This window comes from Mya arenaria, chromosome 5 (assembly GCF_026914265.1).
Source record: "Mya arenaria isolate MELC-2E11 chromosome 5, ASM2691426v1".
Taxonomy (NCBI): Eukaryota; Metazoa; Mollusca; class Bivalvia; order Myida; family Myidae; genus Mya; species Mya arenaria.
In genome coordinates, this window is record NC_069126.1 from 19,476,449 (window position 1) to 19,498,559 (window position 22,111).

At 34.2% G+C, this 22,111-nt stretch overlaps 1 protein-coding gene across 3 annotated transcripts; it reads right to left on the bottom strand.

The window, feature by feature from the left end:
- Positions 1-2,522: 2,522 nt before the first annotated feature.
- On the bottom strand, positions 2,523-20,380 carry LOC128234492 (GA-binding protein alpha chain-like). 3 transcript variants are annotated; one of them, XM_052948749.1, is made up of 13 exons: positions 20,329-20,380; positions 15,727-15,817; positions 13,328-13,467; positions 12,983-13,074; positions 12,339-12,522; positions 11,854-11,938; positions 11,285-11,359; positions 10,802-10,927; positions 8,797-9,009; positions 8,086-8,136; positions 7,461-7,538; positions 6,707-6,930; positions 2,523-5,994 (listed from the first exon to the last, which is right to left on the bottom strand). In XM_052948749.1, the coding sequence occupies exons 2-13, from the start codon at positions 15,791-15,793 to the stop codon at positions 5,794-5,796; spliced, it is 1,536 nt and encodes a 511-aa protein (XP_052804709.1). In that variant the 5' UTR covers positions 15,794-15,817; positions 20,329-20,380; the 3' UTR covers positions 2,523-5,793. The 3 variants fall into 3 exon arrangements, with proteins under 3 accessions (XP_052804709.1, XP_052804711.1, XP_052804710.1); XM_052948751.1 differs by having other exon boundaries at positions 20,248-20,362; XM_052948750.1 differs by lacking the exon at positions 20,329-20,380 and adding an exon at positions 19,946-20,221.
- Between the last annotated feature and the right edge of the window lie 1,731 nt (positions 20,381-22,111).

Consider the following 22,111-nt stretch of genomic DNA (forward strand, 5'->3'; position numbering starts at 1 on the left):
GCAGTACAAAAGAAGTAAAAGTGTCTTTGGTTTATATGTTTATGTTTTCTATTACTTGTCTAAATTTGAACAAGATATCAATTCAATTTCAATTCAAATTTTATTTGTAAAGAAAGGCCTCCGACCCATAATACAACACATACAATACAAAGCATAAGATCTTTAGAGTTGTGATTCGTTAATGACATTCATTTTTCCTTATCTTTTTGTTTCATTATTACATTTACAAAGAATGCTATATTTTTTATTCGGTCATCGTTTCGACTTTGCATAAGATTTATGAAGTTTTGGAAGTCTTGCCTACCCGTGTACCATTTATAGATATAAAATTGCCTTTCTTGCCTGAATTTGTTACATTGAAAGAATACATGAAATTCATCTTCTACACATCTGATATCTTAAAATAAATAAGGAAAGTCTGCAAATTTAAAAAAAGATAGGCATTAAAATCAAACAGTCGCTGGCTGAAATTTTCTGTGACATATTTTCAGCTGAAATGGTTTACAAAACGGTGTAGGTTTTTTGTAAATTCTTTCCAGAACTTTAATGGCTACCAAGGCCAATCGTGTAGTCAAAGCAAGAGTGATAGCTGTAGTTTATATTTGACTGCAAATGCCTATATTCATTTTGTGAGTTATTTTTCAAGTCATCTTGTCTAGTCATTTCCATGGCATGAGATATGACAATGTATTTTTTTATAGAGAATTATTTTTACCCAAGTGTTCCTTATGAAAAGTGGAAAACCTAGTTTATAGATTTGGAAATGCCATTGGGCAGGTGGCTGTGACCATTGGCGCTTGTTTCCAGGCTTTAACTTAGCCATGCATAGGGTATTTTCAAAAACAACTTTTCAAAAAGGTTTAAAAAAACTGGAAAACTGTGTTTTGAGTTCTCTCATTTATGAAATAGTTTAAAGAAATACATTTGCTTGATCTCAAATAGCATTTGTTTGATCTCAAAACTAATATTTGTATAGAATTATCTTTTTTTGTTATCATTCTTTCACTGGATGTTATCATTTGTTTAGTTAATAAGTGAATAAAATGTGAGCAAAAGTGAGTTAAATCACTATATATATTTGTTCGCTCTTCGCTCGCTCCTCTTTTTTGCTAAATGCAAAACAAATATTTTTATTATTATTGCGCTCGCTTGCCCCATTATTTTTTTGAAAAAATCCGATGAACAAGTTATCAATTTGGTGTGGCCTTACTGATGCTTGCATTGACTTCATGTAATTGTCAAGAACATTTATGGGAAAAGTTATGTTTTATGTTTAAATACATCAGTTCCGAATTTAAAGTGACCAAAGGACCAAAATTATGTCACATTTTATATAGAGCTAGCTATGTAACTCAGCCTGTAAAATAATTTCAATCTTGCCACACGCCATTCAGACATGAGTTCATCATTCAAAGAAATGAATTCATCAGGCTAGCCAATACATAGTCTGTTGATTCTCAAAGGCGTGATGAGAATGTAAACAGACATAATTTTAGCGAAAGCGTCTTTGACCTAAAAGACGCACATTGCATTATATAACGATAACGTAAATTAATTTAAGGCGAGATGCTTGAAAGCACAAACACAGGCTTATCATAATGACATGTTCCAGTGATTACCAAGATGGTTAAGAGACCACAGCGAACGTTTAAACGTTTTTCTTGGTACCACAGACTAACTTGAGTAACATATTTTTGATTTATTGGTTATCACACATTGACTTGGGTATCACACATTGACTCGAGTACCACACATTGACTTGGGTATCATATACTAACTTGGGTACCACACATTGAATCGATAACAATACAGTAATGTTGGTACCAAATATTGACTTGAGTACCACACGTTGCCTTGAGTACCACACAGTTACTTGGTTACCACACATTGACTTGGGTACCAAACAGTAACTTGGGTACCACACAGTGACTCGAGTTCCACACAGAAACGTGGGTACCACACAGTAACTTTCACCTAAGTTCCACACAATAACTTGGGAACATTACCGTTACTTGGATACAAACCATACAATGACTTGAGTTCCACACAGTATCTTGGGTATCACACATTGGCTTTGCACACATTGACTGGAGTACCACAATTTATTGGGCATTGACTTGGGTGTTACACAGAAACGTGTGTACCACACATTGCCTTGAGTACCACACATTGCCTACAGTACAATACTCTGACTGGGGTACCACATAGTAACTTGAGAACCATACATCGACTTTCAACACAGTAACTACCATATACATTGACTTGAGTACCATACATTAACGTGGCTACCACAGATTAACTTGGGTTAATCTAGGGTTATCTACATATAACTGTGTTTAATTTAAGAAATCTCAACCTTGAATTTAGCACAAGTTGTGATAAAATATCATGGTACAGTAAAACTAAAGTTAAATAAGAACCTGAACGGCATCTTGGAGTTCAAGACCAGTGCATAACCATCATGTTTGTGGTATAGATGCACTTCCATTTTGCTGTGATCTTTGATAGAAAGGACATAAATGAGCAGTTGTAAGTTTATTTTGAATAAGCTTCATAATCAATATTTACAAATTCTGTTTTCATACATTGGTATTTTATTGCAAAACATGCTGTGTGCAGTTCTTTCAAATTGCACACATTTTTATTTTCCATACTTTAAACCTTACAGCAAATAAATAGCATAAAAATGTTCAAACTGATTCTTTACTTAACCATGTATGGCTCTGTTTTTCAAAACAACAAGTTTTCAGAACTGTTCAATAATATGTTACCAAAGAAATCTAAAAAAACATTCACAGAAATGGGAACTACAAATTCTTTCAAAAACAGCAAAAAGGGTTCAGTTTGTGGTAATTTGAATATCGAAATCCTAAAGGAGGGAAAGTGTTCTGAGCATATATATACAAGTTGAATAATACATATAAATGCATGACACCACCTTATAAAGGCTTTGATTTTTATATGCAGTTATTGAGTTCTTGCACAAGGAGGACAATCATTTTTTTGAATATGTCAAAAACATCCTTTAACAGCTACATAAAACAGCTACCATCAGTTCATAACAGATATCATATTAACAATTTTAACACAATAGGCTACAGGATATAAAACAGAGATAGAAGAACTATACACAAACTTAACGAAAAATATCTATTTTAAAATGTATTTCTAATCAGTTATTGTCCGATTTATTTGAACTGTCACAGGTGCATAATAACACAGTCAATTAGTCTCCAGTTCATCCTCTGCATCTTCTGAACGTTTTACAAGAATTTAACATTGCTCTAAAAATCAATTTATTATTATATAAATGTTAAAATGTATTGTTTTTTGAAGTCATGAATCAACACCATGAATAGCTAGCTCAGTGGAAATATCAAAGGGCTGACATGATGGAGGTCAAGAGTTTCAGACCTGCATTGAATGATATTCCCTTTAATTTTTAATTTTAATTGCATTTTCTTAATAGCTTATTATTGAACTTTTATCTGCATTTGTACCCAGGTATGTTGCTTTGTCATTCATTTAAAATAAACTATAGGATTTATGACAATCTAATGAATCTTCAGAAATAAAATGAACTAATAGAAGTATTTCAAAATCCTAATGTATAAAACCACTGGGCTATGGCTATGAGGGACGGCAGATTACTGACCTACTGGTTGTGTTGTAATGATTAAAAATTCTTCAAAGCTATGCCAGTGCCAAAGTTCAAATAAATTGGACAAAACCCATACTTAATAATCAATGATTGAAATAAAAATATTTTGCATATTTTTTAAAGTTTACACATCCCTGAGTAACACTTTTTTCGAAATCAATATGAATATTGACGCAAACTTTCAAATAAAGGTGTGTAAAATAAAATTTAGTAGTTTGAAATGGCTAATTAAGAAATAATATTGTTTGCCATAAAGAACAAAAACTAATCAAGTTTAACAAGTCCAGTCAGATGGTAAACAAAGGCTGGCTTTATGTATCATCTCTACACATGTGTATATGAACACATTTTTGAAAACTAGGAGTACACTTGAGTTTACAATTGGCTGATTGTTCATAACTTCATTCAAGTTAAAATAATTATTAGCAGCATTTTTGTTTAATTCCAAATGTGAAATAATTTGTAATATGTTTATTTGAATAATACAGGTAAAGCTGAAACAGGTGTCTCAAGGTCTATTACAGTTTATTTATTATTTAAAAGTAAGCAAACATAAGGTTGTTAACTGGAACAAACTTCTGAACAATCAGCCAATTTTTCTATTACAGTTATCACACAAACAAACTATTTCAAGGCACATAGACCCAATACATCTTAATCTAAGCTGGAATGGATGAAGTAGTGTAGGTCCCAACTAAAGGATATCATAATGAACAAAAGGTGTAAATGGAGCACTGAAAAGCAACTTGAAAAAGAGCTGTCGCAGTGACAGAATGCTCGACTATTCTGCCACTTTTGAGTGTAAGAATTGCAAAGTTTACGGTAAACATGCATGAATCACTGCAAAATTAGATAAAGGTTCAACGCAAAACCCTTAACCAGAATTTTGAAGTTAAAAAATAAAGGGACAAAATTTGCATTATATGCAAGATAGAGTTACCATACTTGATTGTTTAATGACGTTTCAATGCATCAAGTAGCGGCTGAATTATTGACATACTCCAGTAAGTCAGTTGGATTAGTTGGGAATACATGTCTAAAGTTTCAATGCAATACATGATGTATTTGCTGACATGTTAACTTGGATGTGGTTACATGCAAAACCTTAACTAAGGTGTGACGCAGACACTAGTGTGAATAGAATAGCTCTCCACATTCTTCGAAATACACACATTACTTAACTACAAACTCAAAATCAGACTGAGAAGTATTGGGGAAATCCCTTGATTATATAAACTTTTGAAGGGAAACAAATTATTTAGTTCATAATTTAACTTGTATGTTAAAGGAGCATTCTTTGTTTTCATCCAAACGCCCAATAATTCTTTAAGTAAGCTGGGAACAAGAGCACTACTGATAAAACACCAACACATCTCTGGTTTTAAAGTCTGACTGTCCAAGTTAGTATGCTATCACAATAGCCAGACTGTTCTTTGAAAAACAGTCATCTACAAGACAGGCAGTTCCAATTCTGTACAGCGAGCATTAAAAATGATTTCTTTATAAAACTTTTAAGAAACTTTATTTTTAATTATAGAATATTATTTTCCCTTTCATAAGATAATCATTAATTTAGATAAATGAAAATTGTTGTAATAGTTTATTTTTTCAGATCTTTGGATACTAAAACCAGATTCATTGAATAAACAAGCTGCTTATAAATGCAAAAAATAATGCACTTTTTGGAATAAGTAAAGGTATGACGCACGACCAGATTCATTTTGGAAATGGTAAAAGTACGACGCACGACCAGATTCATTTTGGAAATTGTTAAATTACGACGCACGACCAGATTCAATCAGCTGAAAATACATGTAAGAATCTGAAGTATTTTTTAAATATCAAGGCATGAACTTTTTTTTAAATGTAATGTAGTTTTGATGTTAACACGTTCCCCAGTTGTTTTTTTCCGAAGCTCCAAAGAAGGTGAAAAGCTCAAAGGTGCACCTCAAGGTGATAAGTTACGGGTTAACAAAGTCCCATACACCTCAGCAAGTAAGCATACTCGAGACAGGTTAGAAGGACATAAACAAATCCAGCCATCTGTGTATGGCTATTTGGGCATCAGAACATCATGGCATTAGACGCCCAAGAAAGATATCACACAATGGTCACTCGGTGATCACTTGTGGTCATTCAAGCGTTGTTTGCACTGTGTGGGTAACAAGTTTATGTTTGCCGAGAGATGAAACTGTGGGTCTCAATGTCTCACGAACTCGTTGCAACTTTTTCTCTGCACACATTGTCACTTGTCGATTCAATTCGGCTGCCGAATATCCCAGCAGCATTTTCAGATCACAAACAAACTTGTACACAAACCTCTTCCCATGCACCTGCAAGCAAAAGGAACAAGTTTTTATGTATAATATTGCAGAATAGTGTTTGCATGCTGACTGACTCACTCAGTCTGCACTTTCCACAAAAACTTCAGTGTCAAAATCTCTTGAATCAACAAGGGTACTACATGTCGTTTCTGATACAAATTGTTATAATGCCAAATGGAATTGGAAAACCATTACTACAATCAAATTATCACTGAACAATTTTTACCAATTCTAACCAGTGTTAAATTACTCCAACACAGTGATTTTCCTCACCAAGCATTTTGTTTTATACATAATAATGCAAAGGGAATTTAAGCTCTGTCTGGTGTTAATAAGCGATTTTTGAGTTTAGAAAGCCTATCGTGTATCATGTAAAAATACTTGTATGTTCGCACTTCGATGTGCAAGTAGACTTGTACAATCGCCATAGCACTTTATTGAATGAAACCAAGGTGAAAGCTACACCGTAAAAAAATCATCATCAGCTGCAGCAGCAACAAAACAACTTTTATTGATATAACGGGGATTATTTATCACAACAAAGAAAAGAAATACAGATAACATGCTGAGGTACTGTGAATATATTGTTTTATAAATTTACAATTGTTGCCAATGGCAGAGATCCATTTTTTCTTCAAGAATGTTTATAAAATTTGTGTAAGCTTATTTTTCCTTTAGAATATCATCACTATGAAATATAACATATAATACACCCTCTCACCTTGGCAATCATGTCCCCATCATAGTAGTATCTTAAGGCACGGCTGAGTTTCTCATAATTCATTGTGGGCTTGTTTTTACGGGCCCCCCACATCTGGGCAACCATTTCTGGGTTGTTCAACTTGAATTCACCATCATCCCCTACCCATTGTATCACTTCTCGACAATCCTTGTCTGTGAGTAGCTCTAGCAGGAATTGCCACAGCTGTATCTGTCCATTGTTACCTGGAAAACAGAGATTAAGACGCATGAAGTTTAATCATCAATCAACCAACAGTCAATCCAATGATTTCTTAGCCCAATATTATATGGCCACTTACATGTCTAAAGTTTTTCAATAAACCAATTAAATTCATGCAATTATTTCCATAGATAACCAGAACTGGTAAGTGGTCAATTAATATGATTAAATTTGTATTTTCTGGATATCATCTCTTGATGTGTGCATTTTTTTTCGTGCTTAACTAAAGGTTAGTCATTTTCTTTTCTTTTAGCTCAGTTTGAATTACCAATTGATGCGACCCCAAATCAGATTAAGACCGCCCTCGATAATAACCTACTTTGCTTAACAAAATATATTAAATTCACTAGCATTTGTTTGTCCAGTCTTATCACATGAATTATAAATCTCTGTATTGGTTAAGCAGTTCTACATACTGTCAGATATCAGGGTGGTTCCGCATCACGTGAAGTTTTTCTCCTCTTCCATCCAATGAAATCATTACTGTTATGTACAGAACATTAACAGACTTTACCTGTTCTGTTTCCTGGTGAAAACCCATGGTCCCCTGTGATTCTTGGCGCACGAGATTTCGTTTTAAATGTCTTCTTCCCTGGATAACAAAGGTGTATATTCAATATTTGTTAAAACTGCTTCTAAGTCAGTTCTTAACAGGTAAAGAATGATAAAATTATACAATAATAATTACATTGACTTAGTCTTTTGTATGAAGGAAACGCTCATATTGTCTAACCTGCAAGGGTTAATATTAAAGTCATATTTAATAACATGTTGTATAAAGTGGTACATATATTTTTATCCAAACAAATACCTTTCTTTAATAAATCTCCACTGTTAAAGATCAATCAAATTTCTAATTGTGATGAATAATTATTCAAAATTTGCAAATCTCATTGGCCCTTTTTCGTAAGGGGAGCATAAACATTTTAGAACAATTTTCTCGTTCCTCATTCAATGCTGAATTTAAAGCACCATGATCTACATTTTTGTTGTAGTCAAATGAAATAGATTGATAATTTTTTTGAAAAACATCCATAATTTAGAGGGGATGACATTAAAACAGATAGCTGAGGCCACATGTTGGCAGAGTTTTATCTTAGGAGTTAGTTGTTTCCAGTTCAATGGGAGTTAAGTTATACCTGAAGCAACGGTGATGGTGAAAGGCTGCACTGCTGGCTGCTGCATCACAGCTAAAAAACAATAGCAACTCTTAAATACATTTTGTATGCCCATTTTTTTTCCCGGTCTTTACCGGGTATGGCTATTCCATTTAAACATACAACCTACCTGAGGAAGGCGAAATTCTATTTGGGGAGATTCCTGGTTGTTTATTCTCTTGTTTATGTAAGATAAACTTCTTAAATTGGACAGACAGTCCATTTTGAAGATGCCTCCCTTGGGTGGGTTGTATGTTAAGTAGAACAACTGTTATATTCTCAATGTACAAATGAGTTTTTTCCAAAAAATTTGAATAAAAATTCCCTATCAGACATTCTGAGAATTTTTTTCAATCAAAGCCTTTTTGTTTGAAAAACTGTATTTAAATGTTGTTGAAATTACAAAAGCCCATAAATACATTAATCAAAAAGATACTTCATACTATGTTTAGTACATGTACATAGGATATTGTCCAGTTTTTTCGACAGAACTTTGGAATCTATTCAGAATGGCTTGTACATTAATAGATTTAATCATTCATTAATTGAAATAAACCAAAAGGTATGATAAATGCTAGGAATTACCAAACCGCAAACTATTTTAGTGTTACTTTTTACCTCGACACAGTGACTGAATAATTCTAAAGGATAAACACAATGATACCTTTAAACTTGAATGTACAGAATACCTACCAACAAATTTGCACTTCCTCAGCAGTTCCAAATGTGTCCAGAAAATATCACCCCTGTCATGAGGTATGTATTTGATAAAGTCACTGTGCGTAAGTTCACAAAGTTCTGCACCACTCATGTTAAAGTTGTTAATATCGACGTCCTGCAGTTTGAATTCATTCACTGCCCACATAATCCAGTGTTTCACATGTACAGGGGTCCATTGCACTGGGTCTGTTGAATGAAAATAAACAAATAATAGTTGAGAATTGCTGACTAAACAATAACCCCATGCTGACGACTAAACAATTACCCATGATCTTGTTGGAACAGAAATTATGCACACAAAAAATAAAAGAAACTAAAAAATGTTTCACAATATGTCCTTCATTCAACATAAATCATAAAAGCCAGTTTCTGTGAAACAATCTTCCCTACAATCGGACTTAATAAGGAAAAAATAAATACAAATAGTCGAAATAGAAATCAGCACGCAAGCCCTGATTAAATGCTATGTAGGCTACCAAAAACAAAAGCTCCAACTGTCATAATATACGCCCGTCCTAATGTTAAGTTTGGTGATAGGTAAACTTGTACATTAAGCCTAATTAAGAAATACAGTTTTTGCCAATTCAAGGTACATAACTCTGGAGTGACTGTGGTGACATGGCTGGTTATTGAACCTGACTGAGATATTCAGCCCATACACTTGGAAATCCATAGGCTTCTCAAGAAATTGATCAAACAAAACTGATTTTAGGCAATTCATATAATTAAAGGGCATAATTCTTGAGTGACTCCAGCAATATGGCTGGAAACAAACTTATCCAAGATATTATTTCTATACACATTCTGACCAAATTTGATGATGATCTGATATAGGCTTCTTGTTGTTGACAAGACCAAGTTTAGGTTATTTCTGTAATTAAAGGGAAATAACTCTTGAGTCTCTATAGTGAAATGACTGGTTATCAAACTTGTCCAAGATTGGACAAAGGCTACTTCAGTTATTAATCAACAAGACCAAATTTAGGAAATTTCTATAACTTTAAACTAAAGCGTTATAAATCTTGAGTGACTAGAGCAATATGGCTGGTTTAATACCTGAAATGTCTAAAATGTCATGCCAATAAACATTCTGACTAAACTGGTGATGATTGGACAAAGACTTTTCAAGTCATTGATCGGACATGTCCGTTTTGAGGTTATTTTTATCATTAAAGGGAGATAACTCTTTCAAGTGACTTGAGCGATATGGCTGGTTATCAAACTTGCCCGAGATATTATGCCATGGGGATGATTGGGCAAAGACTTTTGGGCAAAGTTGTTAAAAGGACAAGACCAATTTAAGGTAATTTTTATAATTACAGGGCGCTTATTCTCGACTGAATCTGGCCATATGGCTAAGTCATTCAGAAGTTTGATTTTGGTGACTGACATAGATAAACACTAAACAATTTTACAAATGAATATGCGATAGTTACAGTTTTTAACTAAAAATGTGTCCATAGGACACGGATGCCCCCACTTCGGTTTTTTGTCACAGAAAATAAGCCATAATGATTTTTGAAGTATTTTTGTCAAAAAAGGGCCGTAACTCCTAAATGACATAAGCGATTTCCATGGCTATCGAACTTGATCAAGATATTATGGTCACAATCATGTATGTAAAGTTTGGTGAGGATTGGACACATACTTTTCAAGAATTAGATTGGAAACATATATTTTTGAAGTATTTTTGGCAAAAAAGGGCCGTAACTCCTAAATGACTAAAGCGATTTCCATGACTATCGAACTTGATCAAGATATTATGGTCACAAACATGTGTTTAAAGTTTGGTGAGGATTGGACAAACGGTTTTCAAGAATTAGATCGGAAACAATCTTCGGGACGTACGTACGGACAGACGTACGTACGGACAAGGGCAACCCTATATGCCGCCACTTTGTGGGGGCATAAAAACATGATCATCTGCATAAGACATATCTACACTAAACCTGTGTTTCACCAACTTGAAAAAGTTTACCGTAAGGTATTTTGAGCCTCTCTTGATCTCTGCGGAAGTGTTGATCCACAATCCAGCGTGTGATATTCTCTGACTCATCACTAGAGACAACCTTTGTCCCAGAAGGTCCACTTGTCTGTGTTGGGCCTGCATGAATATAGGATACACACCTAACAGAACATCTTACAATGAATTTGCTTGTTCTTTTAAGCAACTTGAAATGATATCATACTTTTATTTCACTTTTCCTCATCTTCTACACTTGATCCAGCTTGCCAATACTGCATCTGAATGGCAGTGAATTTCGTGTTGCCATCTTATGATCTTTTTGTCAATAAATGCACTGACATAACAGTTTTTATTTTGTAAGTAAACAAATTATTAGAAGTTAAGCAGACTCTCTTGTCGAAATTAACGGAAGGGGATGCGGACCCACATCATTCTACAAAAATCATTTTTAGTGAATTACAAGTCTATTAATTGAGAAATATAAACATGACATACTCTGTTGTTCGACAGCAGGTTCCACCTCCTCAGCCGGCTTCAAAATGTCCAGAATGTTTATCTTAGGCTTCATACCTGCCAAGATGCATTGTATATAAATCATCATAGTCATGGTCAATGGAAATGTGTAAGAGGATTTCATCAAAATACCATAATTCAGGTCAAATTACATCTCAAACTACATGGCCATCTTTCTAATGATTTCAGGGCCGATATCCCGCCCCCAAAAGCACAAAAATATAGCACTATAAATGCATTTTTTGCCTGAAATATTCTGTCACTAGAATCCAGTTATTACTTATATTTATGTGATCGTCTATATATATGACATGTCAATTCTCTTAAACTTAACTTGATCTTAGAATAAATTATTTGTGTTGATTCGAAATTCCCTTTTTTTCTGGCCAAAATTTTTGGAAAGGTGCTGCCTAATTCCCCAAGAGCTGAGAGACAGCCCTGGATCTGTATCTCAAACGTTTGGAAACAAAGAAGAAAGTCATAGTAAGAGAAATTGAGATAAGTTTTGATAGTAGTACATTACTAAGGGTACTATTTCAGTCAATATATACCAGGTTGAGACTTGACCTCCAGGTTAATCTGTACCATGCCTTCCCCCTGGACACACTGGTCAACCAGACTCTTCCGCGTGTCCAACTGTGGGCAATATTGGAAAACTTTATGAACAATCTCAACAATAATGAACAATCTCAATATGCATAATGTGCTTAATATGTTTTAGTCATCAAAAGAAAGAATTTTCACAAGCCCAGGCTTAACTCGGGCTTGCATTAAGTAAAAATAATCTTGATTTTACAGTTATGTACACAGTGGCTTCAAAAGATGGTTTCAGTGTTGACAATTTCCAGTCAGATTGAATTTCACTCTACTTATGATAGATAGTCTCTGTAGTTGTTTATTAAAATGATTTCATTTCAAACTTATTTGGCCCAGTCCTGAAGACACCAAGGGAACACTCTAGTCTTAACTTAAGCACGGTTACAGCCTATGTGGAAGTCATACTTCAGATTCTAAAATCCAACAGCAAGTTTCTTACTGGTATGCTGTCCTGCAGGTAAAACTGGTGATCCGAAAGGGAGCATTGCAGCCTTAGCTCCAGTAACTGTTTGAGTGTAGCAAGTGGTTCTGCTATGTCCATATGTTGTATGATCAGATTCTGGTACTGAGGGGCCGGCAGCTGGCCCACCACTTCTTCCTCTGCTTGTTGTATAACTACATTGCTGAAATCATTTAAACAATTAACTGTTGATTGATGTAAACTCTTGAGGTTATTCTTCATGGCTTATTCTCATTCTGATAATTATTTAGAAGTTTAGAATTTGAGCGATTTTCACAATGCTTCTGTATACATGGTAGGTTTTTCATGTGTTATGTTTACAAGGTAGGTTTTTAATTTATAAGATGTTGTTGTATTCAAATTGTTTTTCCCCTTTAATTACCCTGCATCAATGCAGTTAAGTATATTATATACACCTTTTGATTTCCAGTCCTTGAAGAACATTCTAAAGACAAACACAAAATGCTTCCTTGGTAAATTGCTTACTTAATTAGTTAATAGAGGATACATGTATTTATTTTTTTAACTCTTTAGTTCCAAAAATGAAAGTATCAATCCTTTATATTTCACTGATAAATCTCTATAAATCACCTGAAAGCAAGTAATAAATGCTGATATTCTACCTATCTGATAAGCCATGTATGTCATGTTCCTGTATCAGCTGAGAGTCATCCTGGATGATCTGCCCATCTTGAACTTCCAGTTCACTGGTGTCCTAGAGAGAAAAGAAGATTTTAACTATTTATAAGTGTAAGATATTAACAAATAGTAATCAATCAATCTAAAACTGTGTCAAATCAAGACTGGAACCTGTAATCTACAGCAATATTACAACTGCTCCTCAACCAGGATTGATTTCAATAAAGAATATCTATGCCTGAATTTCAGAATTTTTTTTATTTTTTTTATTTTCTCTCATGTAATATATAACAAGTCACGGTGACTCTAACGCTTCTCCAGATAAGCACCTCAATGCTAGCGACATGCTGTATGATATGGTCATCCCCAGACTGGTCTTCCATGTCCTCTAGGCGAAGGCGTTTCTCTGCCGGCTCCATCGACATCTCCTCCTCATCCAGGCCATTCTCATCACCTGTCTGCTCCACAGCTACAACAGGAAGAGATTTTCTCTAAATTTGTTATCAAGTTATTCCATGCAAATTAAGGTTTCTGGTACTTAACTTCGCAAAAAAGTACAAAGTTACCCTTTTATCCTCATTTTTGGGGAAAATGAACAACATGTATTTATTATATCATTATTTGAAATGTCAACTTTGTATAGGTTACAAAATAAAAAAAATGTTTAAATTGTTATGACTAATATGAAACAAACGCCTGGAAATGTTCTTGGAATCAGAAAACACATTGGGATGCCAGTAAGCAATACTTTACAACTGAATACCACACAGAAATGCATATTCAAGGAAAGTATTCTGCACTCAATATAGGAGACCTGTGGGCTGATAAAACACCTACATTGAGCAACATAACTGATGATCCAAAATGTGATCCCTCAGGGGTCAAGTGCCTAGAATCAAAGCCTGTCAGGTTTATAGCAGCAACTTCGAAAATATTACAAATCTAATATTATCTATGGTCAAAATTAGCACAACCCTGCACATTTTTTTATTTTACATTTTGCAAATACTGGTTTATGCCAAGAAATTAGAATAGTTTTACATCTAAACTGCCTTTATCCAGAAATTACCCCTGTCCAAACACCTGACATGTGCAGCTGTATGCAGCATTGATTATATATCACTTTATCTTTGCAATTCTTGTTTTATTTTTAAACCGAACGAACAATCACGTTCTTGGTATATTCATTAAAACGGTTCTATTCTAAATTCTGATAACTTTCTTTGGAGGTAATGATGTGCAATGCCCAGTGCTTTTTAATCCATTTTGGGAGAATAATTTCAAAACAGAATTTGGGGAGAGACGTTTGTTTAAGCATTGGGAATAGTGCAAAAGTTGGGCCCCAAATTGGGTCAAAACAGAAAACCTCTGTTGACTGTATCTCATAAGGGTTTTGACCATACATGTGATAACGTCCCGGACGTCCCGGATTGTCCCGGAAATCGTATCTCTGTCACGGACTCACGGAGGGTGCATGTTTGTCCCGGAAAGTCATAAAAAATACGGAAAAAAAAATCGATTATCTTAATTTTACCAATGTAAGTCAGCTATTTTGCCTGTCCGAGGACACTGGTCGTAAAACACAGGACATGTTGACACTAATCCGTTAATTGGTACGTGTGTCGTCGAGGTCATCGTCAATCATCCGATCTATTGGCCTATTGTTGTGCTTAACGAGTCGGTTCTTGTATACAAAATCATTGTTTTCATATGGATTTGTTTGGTCTTATGAATGATAGCTTTTAATTGATGAATTTATATTTTTCACACATTTTATGTCGTTATACTTTAAACAACTTTAAACAACTTACGTGTCCATAAGGAATTTTAGTGTATTCAACTTTTTTTCGAACTATCGTTGTGTATTTTTACACCGAAATAAAACTGACGATATGGGGTTTACAGGTGGTTATATAGAGTGCTTTAATCACGTGACCATGGTAAGTCAGGTGATCGCTTTATACAGCTGATTGTTGACATGTCTCTTTCAAAATTATATGCATCTCCAAACGGAAAAAACCTTATCGACTAGAAAATCTTCTTGATCGTCTGGAAAATATTGTGTCTCATAAATTGCAAACATTTCAAATGTGATGAAAAAATAAATATTTTGTAACGCATGTTCTCAAAAGCGCGGGAAAACAGGTGCCCGTATAGTTGTTTATTTCCTGTTTTGATGAAACCGAAAGTAGACTGCATATCCTCCTGTTTAGCACTTCATTTAAAGCCTGGGAAAATATCTGGTTTTATTTTTTCAAGAAAATGCAGAAAAAAACAAACCATGTCAAGTAATAAATATGTCTTGGCAGTCAAAATAGGTACATTTTCCCAGACGTTAAAAACAACTAAAATAGCCCCAGATATGCTCTAGAATGCACCACAGACGTTCCCCATTTAAAAAAAATCCGGGGGGGGGTAACCAGTGTAAAAAGACTGCTGACAAAATATCAGATCGCAGATTGTCATATTTCCGGTCCAAATTTGATGTTTTTAGCATTTTTCTTAAACCGTTAGAAACAGTAACGGTTTAAGCCATAAAACATCAATTTTGGAATGGAAATATGAAAATCTGCGATCTGACCTTTTGTCAGCAGTCTTATATCACTGGTTTGCAGATATTTACGCAAAAAGTTGTTCATTCTAAGACAAAAAATAAAAAAGTTAGAAAAACAGTAAATCTGTGAGAGTGCAGCTTTAAAATACTTGAAAGACATAATTATTTAAATACTTGTGTATGAAAGGTAGCCATCATCACCAACTGTTACTGTCACTTCACTTTCTTCCAAATCCGCCATTGCTCACATGCAGTAAATAAAGTCCTGAAATGAAAAAAATAAAAAATAGAATCATTCATACCTTGCAGAAGAAAGTAGCTAGGGAGACAGGTCTCAAATATATATATTCAGTACAAAGTACAATACATGTAGGTTTCCTTTTTGTAAAGACATAAAATGTTTACAACTGACATCATTATAACTTTATTTATATTTTAAATATATTATCTTTATTTACATCAATGTATCTGCATAACGGTTTAAATAAAATAAAATACCACAATAATGGTGTTCAGAGAAACGATCCTATCATTCATACATGTTCATGCTTCCCATGATCTAAATGAATGCTGAGGCTTTTCTGAAGAAACATTTAGCCAGGTGTAATATTAGATTTTAATCTAAATGAATGCTATTTTTTTCAAGGACCATTTAGCCACTTCTATTCAGGATGAAAAATGTCCAATATTAATTTTAACTTCGAATAAGGACCAAAAGCTAAATGTAGAATCATTGCGCTGCATTCACCGTTGAGTGAACGACAAGTAGTTTATATGTCACGAGTCTGCCAATAACAAATTAGGTAAAAGACTCCTAGCGTCTATCTATAAAGTGTTTTGTATCTTACATTAGGTGATAATGATAATAACAGGGATGATAACAGGGCCAAGTTGCCAATCCTGAAAATGTCTGCGTGGGGTTCGATGGGTCCAGGGCAAAGCCCTGGTGGGGGGGGGGGGGGGCAAGGGGGGCTAAGCCCCCCGAAGCTTTCAGTATTTCAGAGTTTCTAATACCCTTTTTGTCTTAGAATAGTGTTCAAGGAGTTCACCTTTCGGTTTGGTAGATATAATTATGTCCAACAGGAGACTTCCGCAATCAGAACAATTATCAGGAATCTTAGCAGTGAAGTTAAACACCTTTGTCTTTGAACAAAGTTAAATTTACTTTTTTACCTAAAGTCACAGGCATAAGACATGTACCTGACATTTTTGTTCAGTTGTCCACTTCCCATAAAACTCAACTGGCTATGATCAAATGCCTGTGTATGAATAGTCTATACTGTGGGATGTTTGATAAATAATGATGAATCAAGCTTGCAAATGTTTATTGTAAAGTGTTATTTATTCAAATATTATATATCAGACATAAGAGTATTTATTCCATTATCTGCACATTTGATGAGAATATAATATTATTAATTATTATATATTATATTAATAATTATTCGGAATTCCAAGTAATATCCAAATGGGACTGTAAATGCTTTGGCAGGGTAACCGTTGTGGACATGGCGGGCTGTGTCATCATCAATGTCTATGAGGTGAGGGACAAGTTGACGTATTCTGGTCTGCAAGCCGGATTTTTTCTCCTCATGATGTTACAGGTGTCCAGTAGCACACACCGAGTGTCACTTAACTCCCCAACAAGTGCATCATTGAAATGGCTTGACTCTCCGGAAGTCATCTTATATGATGCTGTACACCTTTGAAGTTTTAATTCGCTGAGAGCTTTTGTATCTTTGGCAAGTGTCTTAAGTAAGACTCACTACATGTGGTACCAGGGGTATGGAAGGTCATGTTCAGCCATAAATCCAAGAATCATGGCATCTGAATTGAATTGTCGGTCATTGACAGGAACAACCGGATGCACTGGCTGAGGTGTCTGTTCATCCCTGACTTTTGGAACCATCAACATACCTGGAAATACAAATTACAACTATAGAAATTAAATCTCACTCAAACTGGGTCCTCAAGAAGATTTGTTGAACTGTCTCAAATAGAAAATAAACTGATTGCTCTTACTTAATATATATTACTACTACAAAATATTAATTCATTTTTTCTTTAAATTTTAAACAACCCAATTTTATCTATCTATCTATCTTAGTTTAATGTCAACCCCTCTTCCGAGTGTTACTGACATGAAAAGTGTGCATCGGCTTGTTAGTGAAAAAAATAAAACACTGATGAGGCAAATCACATCAGAAAAGTGAGAACTAGGGTATAAAAGAGAACACAATTTAGGTAACATGATAAAAAGTGATTGGTGAACTGGTAAAAGGATAAAAACACTGCTCGCTTATCTAATGCTTAATGGTTGTTACAGCCACCTTGAATGTGTCAGGGGTGGGGATAGTGATTTTTATTTGAACCTTCCATTATGGTCAACAGCCACTTCTTATTGAGAACAATGCTTCAAACATAATGAGAACAATAAAGAAACGGTTTACATCGTAAACTTCAATCGGCCAAATAAAATTTGTAAAATAAAAATCATTTATTATAACAAAATCCGAATCGGGATGTCCGAAATATTGCTACATCAGTACATGCGCAAAAAGCCATTCTCAGTTTTAACACATTCTATCAACTTTAAAAGTAACGTTTCGGCAATTTCTCTTAAAACTAAATAGCAAATATACCTTTTAATCGACGAATCGATGTTTTTAGAAGTTGGTGGTGGTCGTTGTTTTTCCAATACTCGTTTATTAATCTTCGTCGTCTGTCATATCCGGATACGAACCATCCGGATACTGTTTTCTAGTCCGATCGGTAATTTCCGTAATCACCCGACGCTATCTTAACCAATCATATAGCTCGATTGGCAAGACGTAAATATGTTCGTTAATTTCCGGATTTACACTTCCGGAAAACTCACCTTTCGTACCCATATTGTTCGAACATAACTCGAATCGCTCCCTGTACCCCTCCCTCCCTAGAAAAAACTCAACGGATTTACAAATATCTCAAAATCGATCCGTGAGGCCTTAAATCCGGAATTCCGGATTAATCCGGAATTTTATCATCCCTGTAATAATCATGATGTCCCATTTACTGGCTAGTAGTGTTTTATGTTTCAAGGTTAGTTTTGTCAAGGATCCATAAACATTATTGTTCCATGGTTTCATGAGTGAGAAAAGGAAGTGTTATAAAGTTATATTAATATTATATACAGTACAAGTTACCTCTTTATTATTTTTTTTATTAAATTAGTTATGTCAAAAATATCATGAATGGCCTTCTATCTATACTGGCCAGTTGCCTAATTCCAGATTTGCCTAAATATTTGGAAATCGTTTAAAAAGCGTTTCGGCGACCGTGATCAATATAGAATGATCACAGTCTACGCAACTGACCTCCATAGCAACAGAAACAACACAAAAGTGCAGCTATTCGAGTATAATCCCAAAATAAGTACCTCTAAACTTTCGCTTTCCTAAATGTCAATATTAAGTCACGTGGGGGATGACGTCACACAGCGCGAGCTTTTATATTGAGGTTCGACAGGGTTATCTTTAAACACTAGACCCACTATATGATGTTTATGTCTTATTGTCAATCACGAAATACAATGCCAATTACATAAATAGTAAATATTGACGATGTCATTGTTTTGTGTTGTGCAGCATTTGATATGAAAATGAAGCAAAAATGAAGCAGATTCGTACTTTCAAAATTATGCAAATTCGGACAAATTAGTAGTTCGGATACGCCGAAAATACACATACAAATACTTCAGAGAAGTATAAAATTTATATTCCGGTTAAACATTTAATATTTTATAAATTTTTTATTTAAGTAGCATCTAAATATTTGTATTGACTTAATAATGTTAACTTTGTTCTTTGAAAAAATCCGAATATTTAGGCACTGAATGCAGGTTTTTGGACGTCGTTTATGCCCTTATTTCGTACAGAATATTATATTATAATTAATTGTTTTTTCTTTTATTCTTTTTCCATTTTGGTTGATATAGTACCCAACATTTCTCTATTAAAATTTCATGCAATTATGTTCAGTAATTATGACAATATTTTAAGAAAACTTCAAAATTGATCCGGAATTAGGCAACTGCCCAGTAACCAGTATAGGTTTATGAAAAAAACATCAAGACAATGGTTAGTACTGGGCCTTTCTTGTACTCAGCATTTTAAGAAATGGGCTGTTTTGACCAACATTTGTCCCAAGTGATGCATTTACATGAATCAATAATTAAAAAGGTTGTTTAATTTTTTCTCCCAATTAATATCATGCTTTTTTAACACTTCACATTAAATCTATCCAACAGAAATGTACTTTTCAATATAATATTAATTAGGAAAAAATATTTTTATCAATTGACATAACAGTGCCAAAATAATACAATAAATTCATAAAAATAAGAATGACCTACTTCCAAAAACACATCGAAGCGTTTAAAATGGCGGACATTTTATTATCTTTCACAAAAGGATTAATAATGAACTGTCTAACGACCAACAAAACTGGATTAAATGTTTTCAACTTTCACTTTGGTCAAAACCAGGAAGAGGAAATCGATGTCTGCTACAGCGCAAGAATTCGATTGAAAACTTCCGGCTAACGATCGCACGTTTTTACATCCTGTTTCAGCTTTTTCCATTCAGATTCGTTGTAGGTCAAATGACAATGTTAAATTTTCGGACTAATCGACGAAAATTATCAAAAAGCTCACACCTAACGTGTTCTATACTTATTACTCTTCGTTTCCCAACAAAGTTTTAATAATAATCATGAAAAAATAAACAAATTTCCGACCGGAAACTTCTTGAACGGAAATGGCAGGTCTAGCAGGATCTTCCGCTTCGAGTTATTTGGTCACGTGACTTGTTGATCTCGCGGTTTGTGTTATTATTACAAAATTAGTTGAACGAAAAGCATTAAGGTGATTTTAAAAATAAACTGAGCGAAACAAAATATCAACCATTTGGGTTTTCACAACTAATCAATACTTAATTGTTTTACTTTAACCAGTCGTGTCAAATAATCATACCACTATATACAATTGAATGATTCCGATGACTATCTTTAAACTACACGACAGGAAATAATTGGTTCCGAACGCGTGTGCCGTTGTTGTCCCAATGAGTTAAATTAGACGTAAAAGGTGAGTATGGTCTCTAATTTCCTTGTCAGCGATTTATACGAGTACAATTTAAAATCGGGCGATGTTATTACATATAGGAAGTGTTGTGAAAAAGTTCTGAACAAAAATCAAAATTTGACCATCTAGAAATTGCATAACTTGTTAGGGAGGAATGTTGGCAACGTAAAAATCTGGATTTAAATAAAAAGTGTTACCGTTCAGTATTTGGTACATCCCTCAAAAATTGAAAAGTTGTTGTTTCATTTCACAATTTAGAACATTATTTGCTATACATGGTGCCCTAGACTCGATTCTGTGAAAGTTTTGGTGCCAATGAATGATTATATATATTGAATAAAAAATGACTAACCCCTTCAATATTTTGATTCTAAAGTCGACACACCGCTTGTCTGCAAAAAATAAATGCTGTCAGAAAAACGTTTCGAAGTAAAAAGACTTAATGTCGAATCCTTATATACAGTTCTTACCACATAATTTATAAAGGAAACATGTTATACATGTAGCTTTTGTATCTCGATTTTACAACGCAAAGTTTAGAACATCAAAAATAAATTATATTTTGTTACTCTGGATGTCCCTTCGGTGTACATGAAAATTCCATATATCCACAGAATTGAAGCTTGTTTATATTCCAAACAAAGACGCTACTATAGTGTTTCTCAAAATTACTTGTCTTTTGTCACGTATATATACGCTGACGCCCACCGTACAATAAAAATTAAATATTATTTTTCCAAAAACTAAGATAAATGAATTTGGTGATAGAAAGATGAACAACTTTAGCATGAATAGTGAAGAAACAGAGACAGGCAAGGGATATTCATAAAGAAGTGTATGTTTCGTCCACTGGTACAGAAGCTTTATGAGTTGTCGAAAATATTTGATTAGCCTGACAAACAAAGCCATACGTGATCCATTTCTTAAAATCAATAACCTAAACTTGTACCACGATCTCCAAATTGAACTTTTCGATGCTTCTATAGAACCTTTTTTATTATACGCATGCGAAGTCTTGGTCTTTGAAAACATGGACCTAATGAGGAAACTGCATTGTATTTATTTTTTGCTCCGAATAACACATACTAGGAACAATACCCCGCGTAATATGCTTTACTCAGAATTGAGTAGATACCCTCTTCGAGTAATAGTTAAAACTCGAATGATACATTTTTGGAGTGAACTCATTTCGTCCCATCTGGGAGTAGGATTTTTGTTGTTGGTCCCAGATCCCATGAATTGAAAATACGTTTCTTGTTCTATAAATGCATTGTACAGCGCGTAAATTCCCCTTGGCCAAACTAGAATCCCCACGTGGAACACAAGTAAACTTGTAAAATCAACTCTTGTAGATCATTTTCAGCAAACCTGCTTTATACGCCATATACTGCTATATAACAGTTTAATTCCTCACCTAACGGTACAAAATATTCGTTA

Coding starts and splice junctions, on each gene's coding strand:
- LOC128234492 (XM_052948749.1), bottom strand. CDS start 15,793: ATGGCGGATTTGGAAGAAAGTGAAGTGACAGTAACAGTTGGTGATGAT. Junction 13,075..13,327: donor AGCATGTCGCTAGCATTGAG/GTGCTTATCTGG, acceptor TTTTCTCTCTAG/GACACCAGTGAACTGGAAGT. Junction 12,523..12,982: donor ATACATGGCTTATCAGATAG/GTAGAATATCAG, acceptor AAATGATTTCAG/CAATGTAGTTATACAACAAG.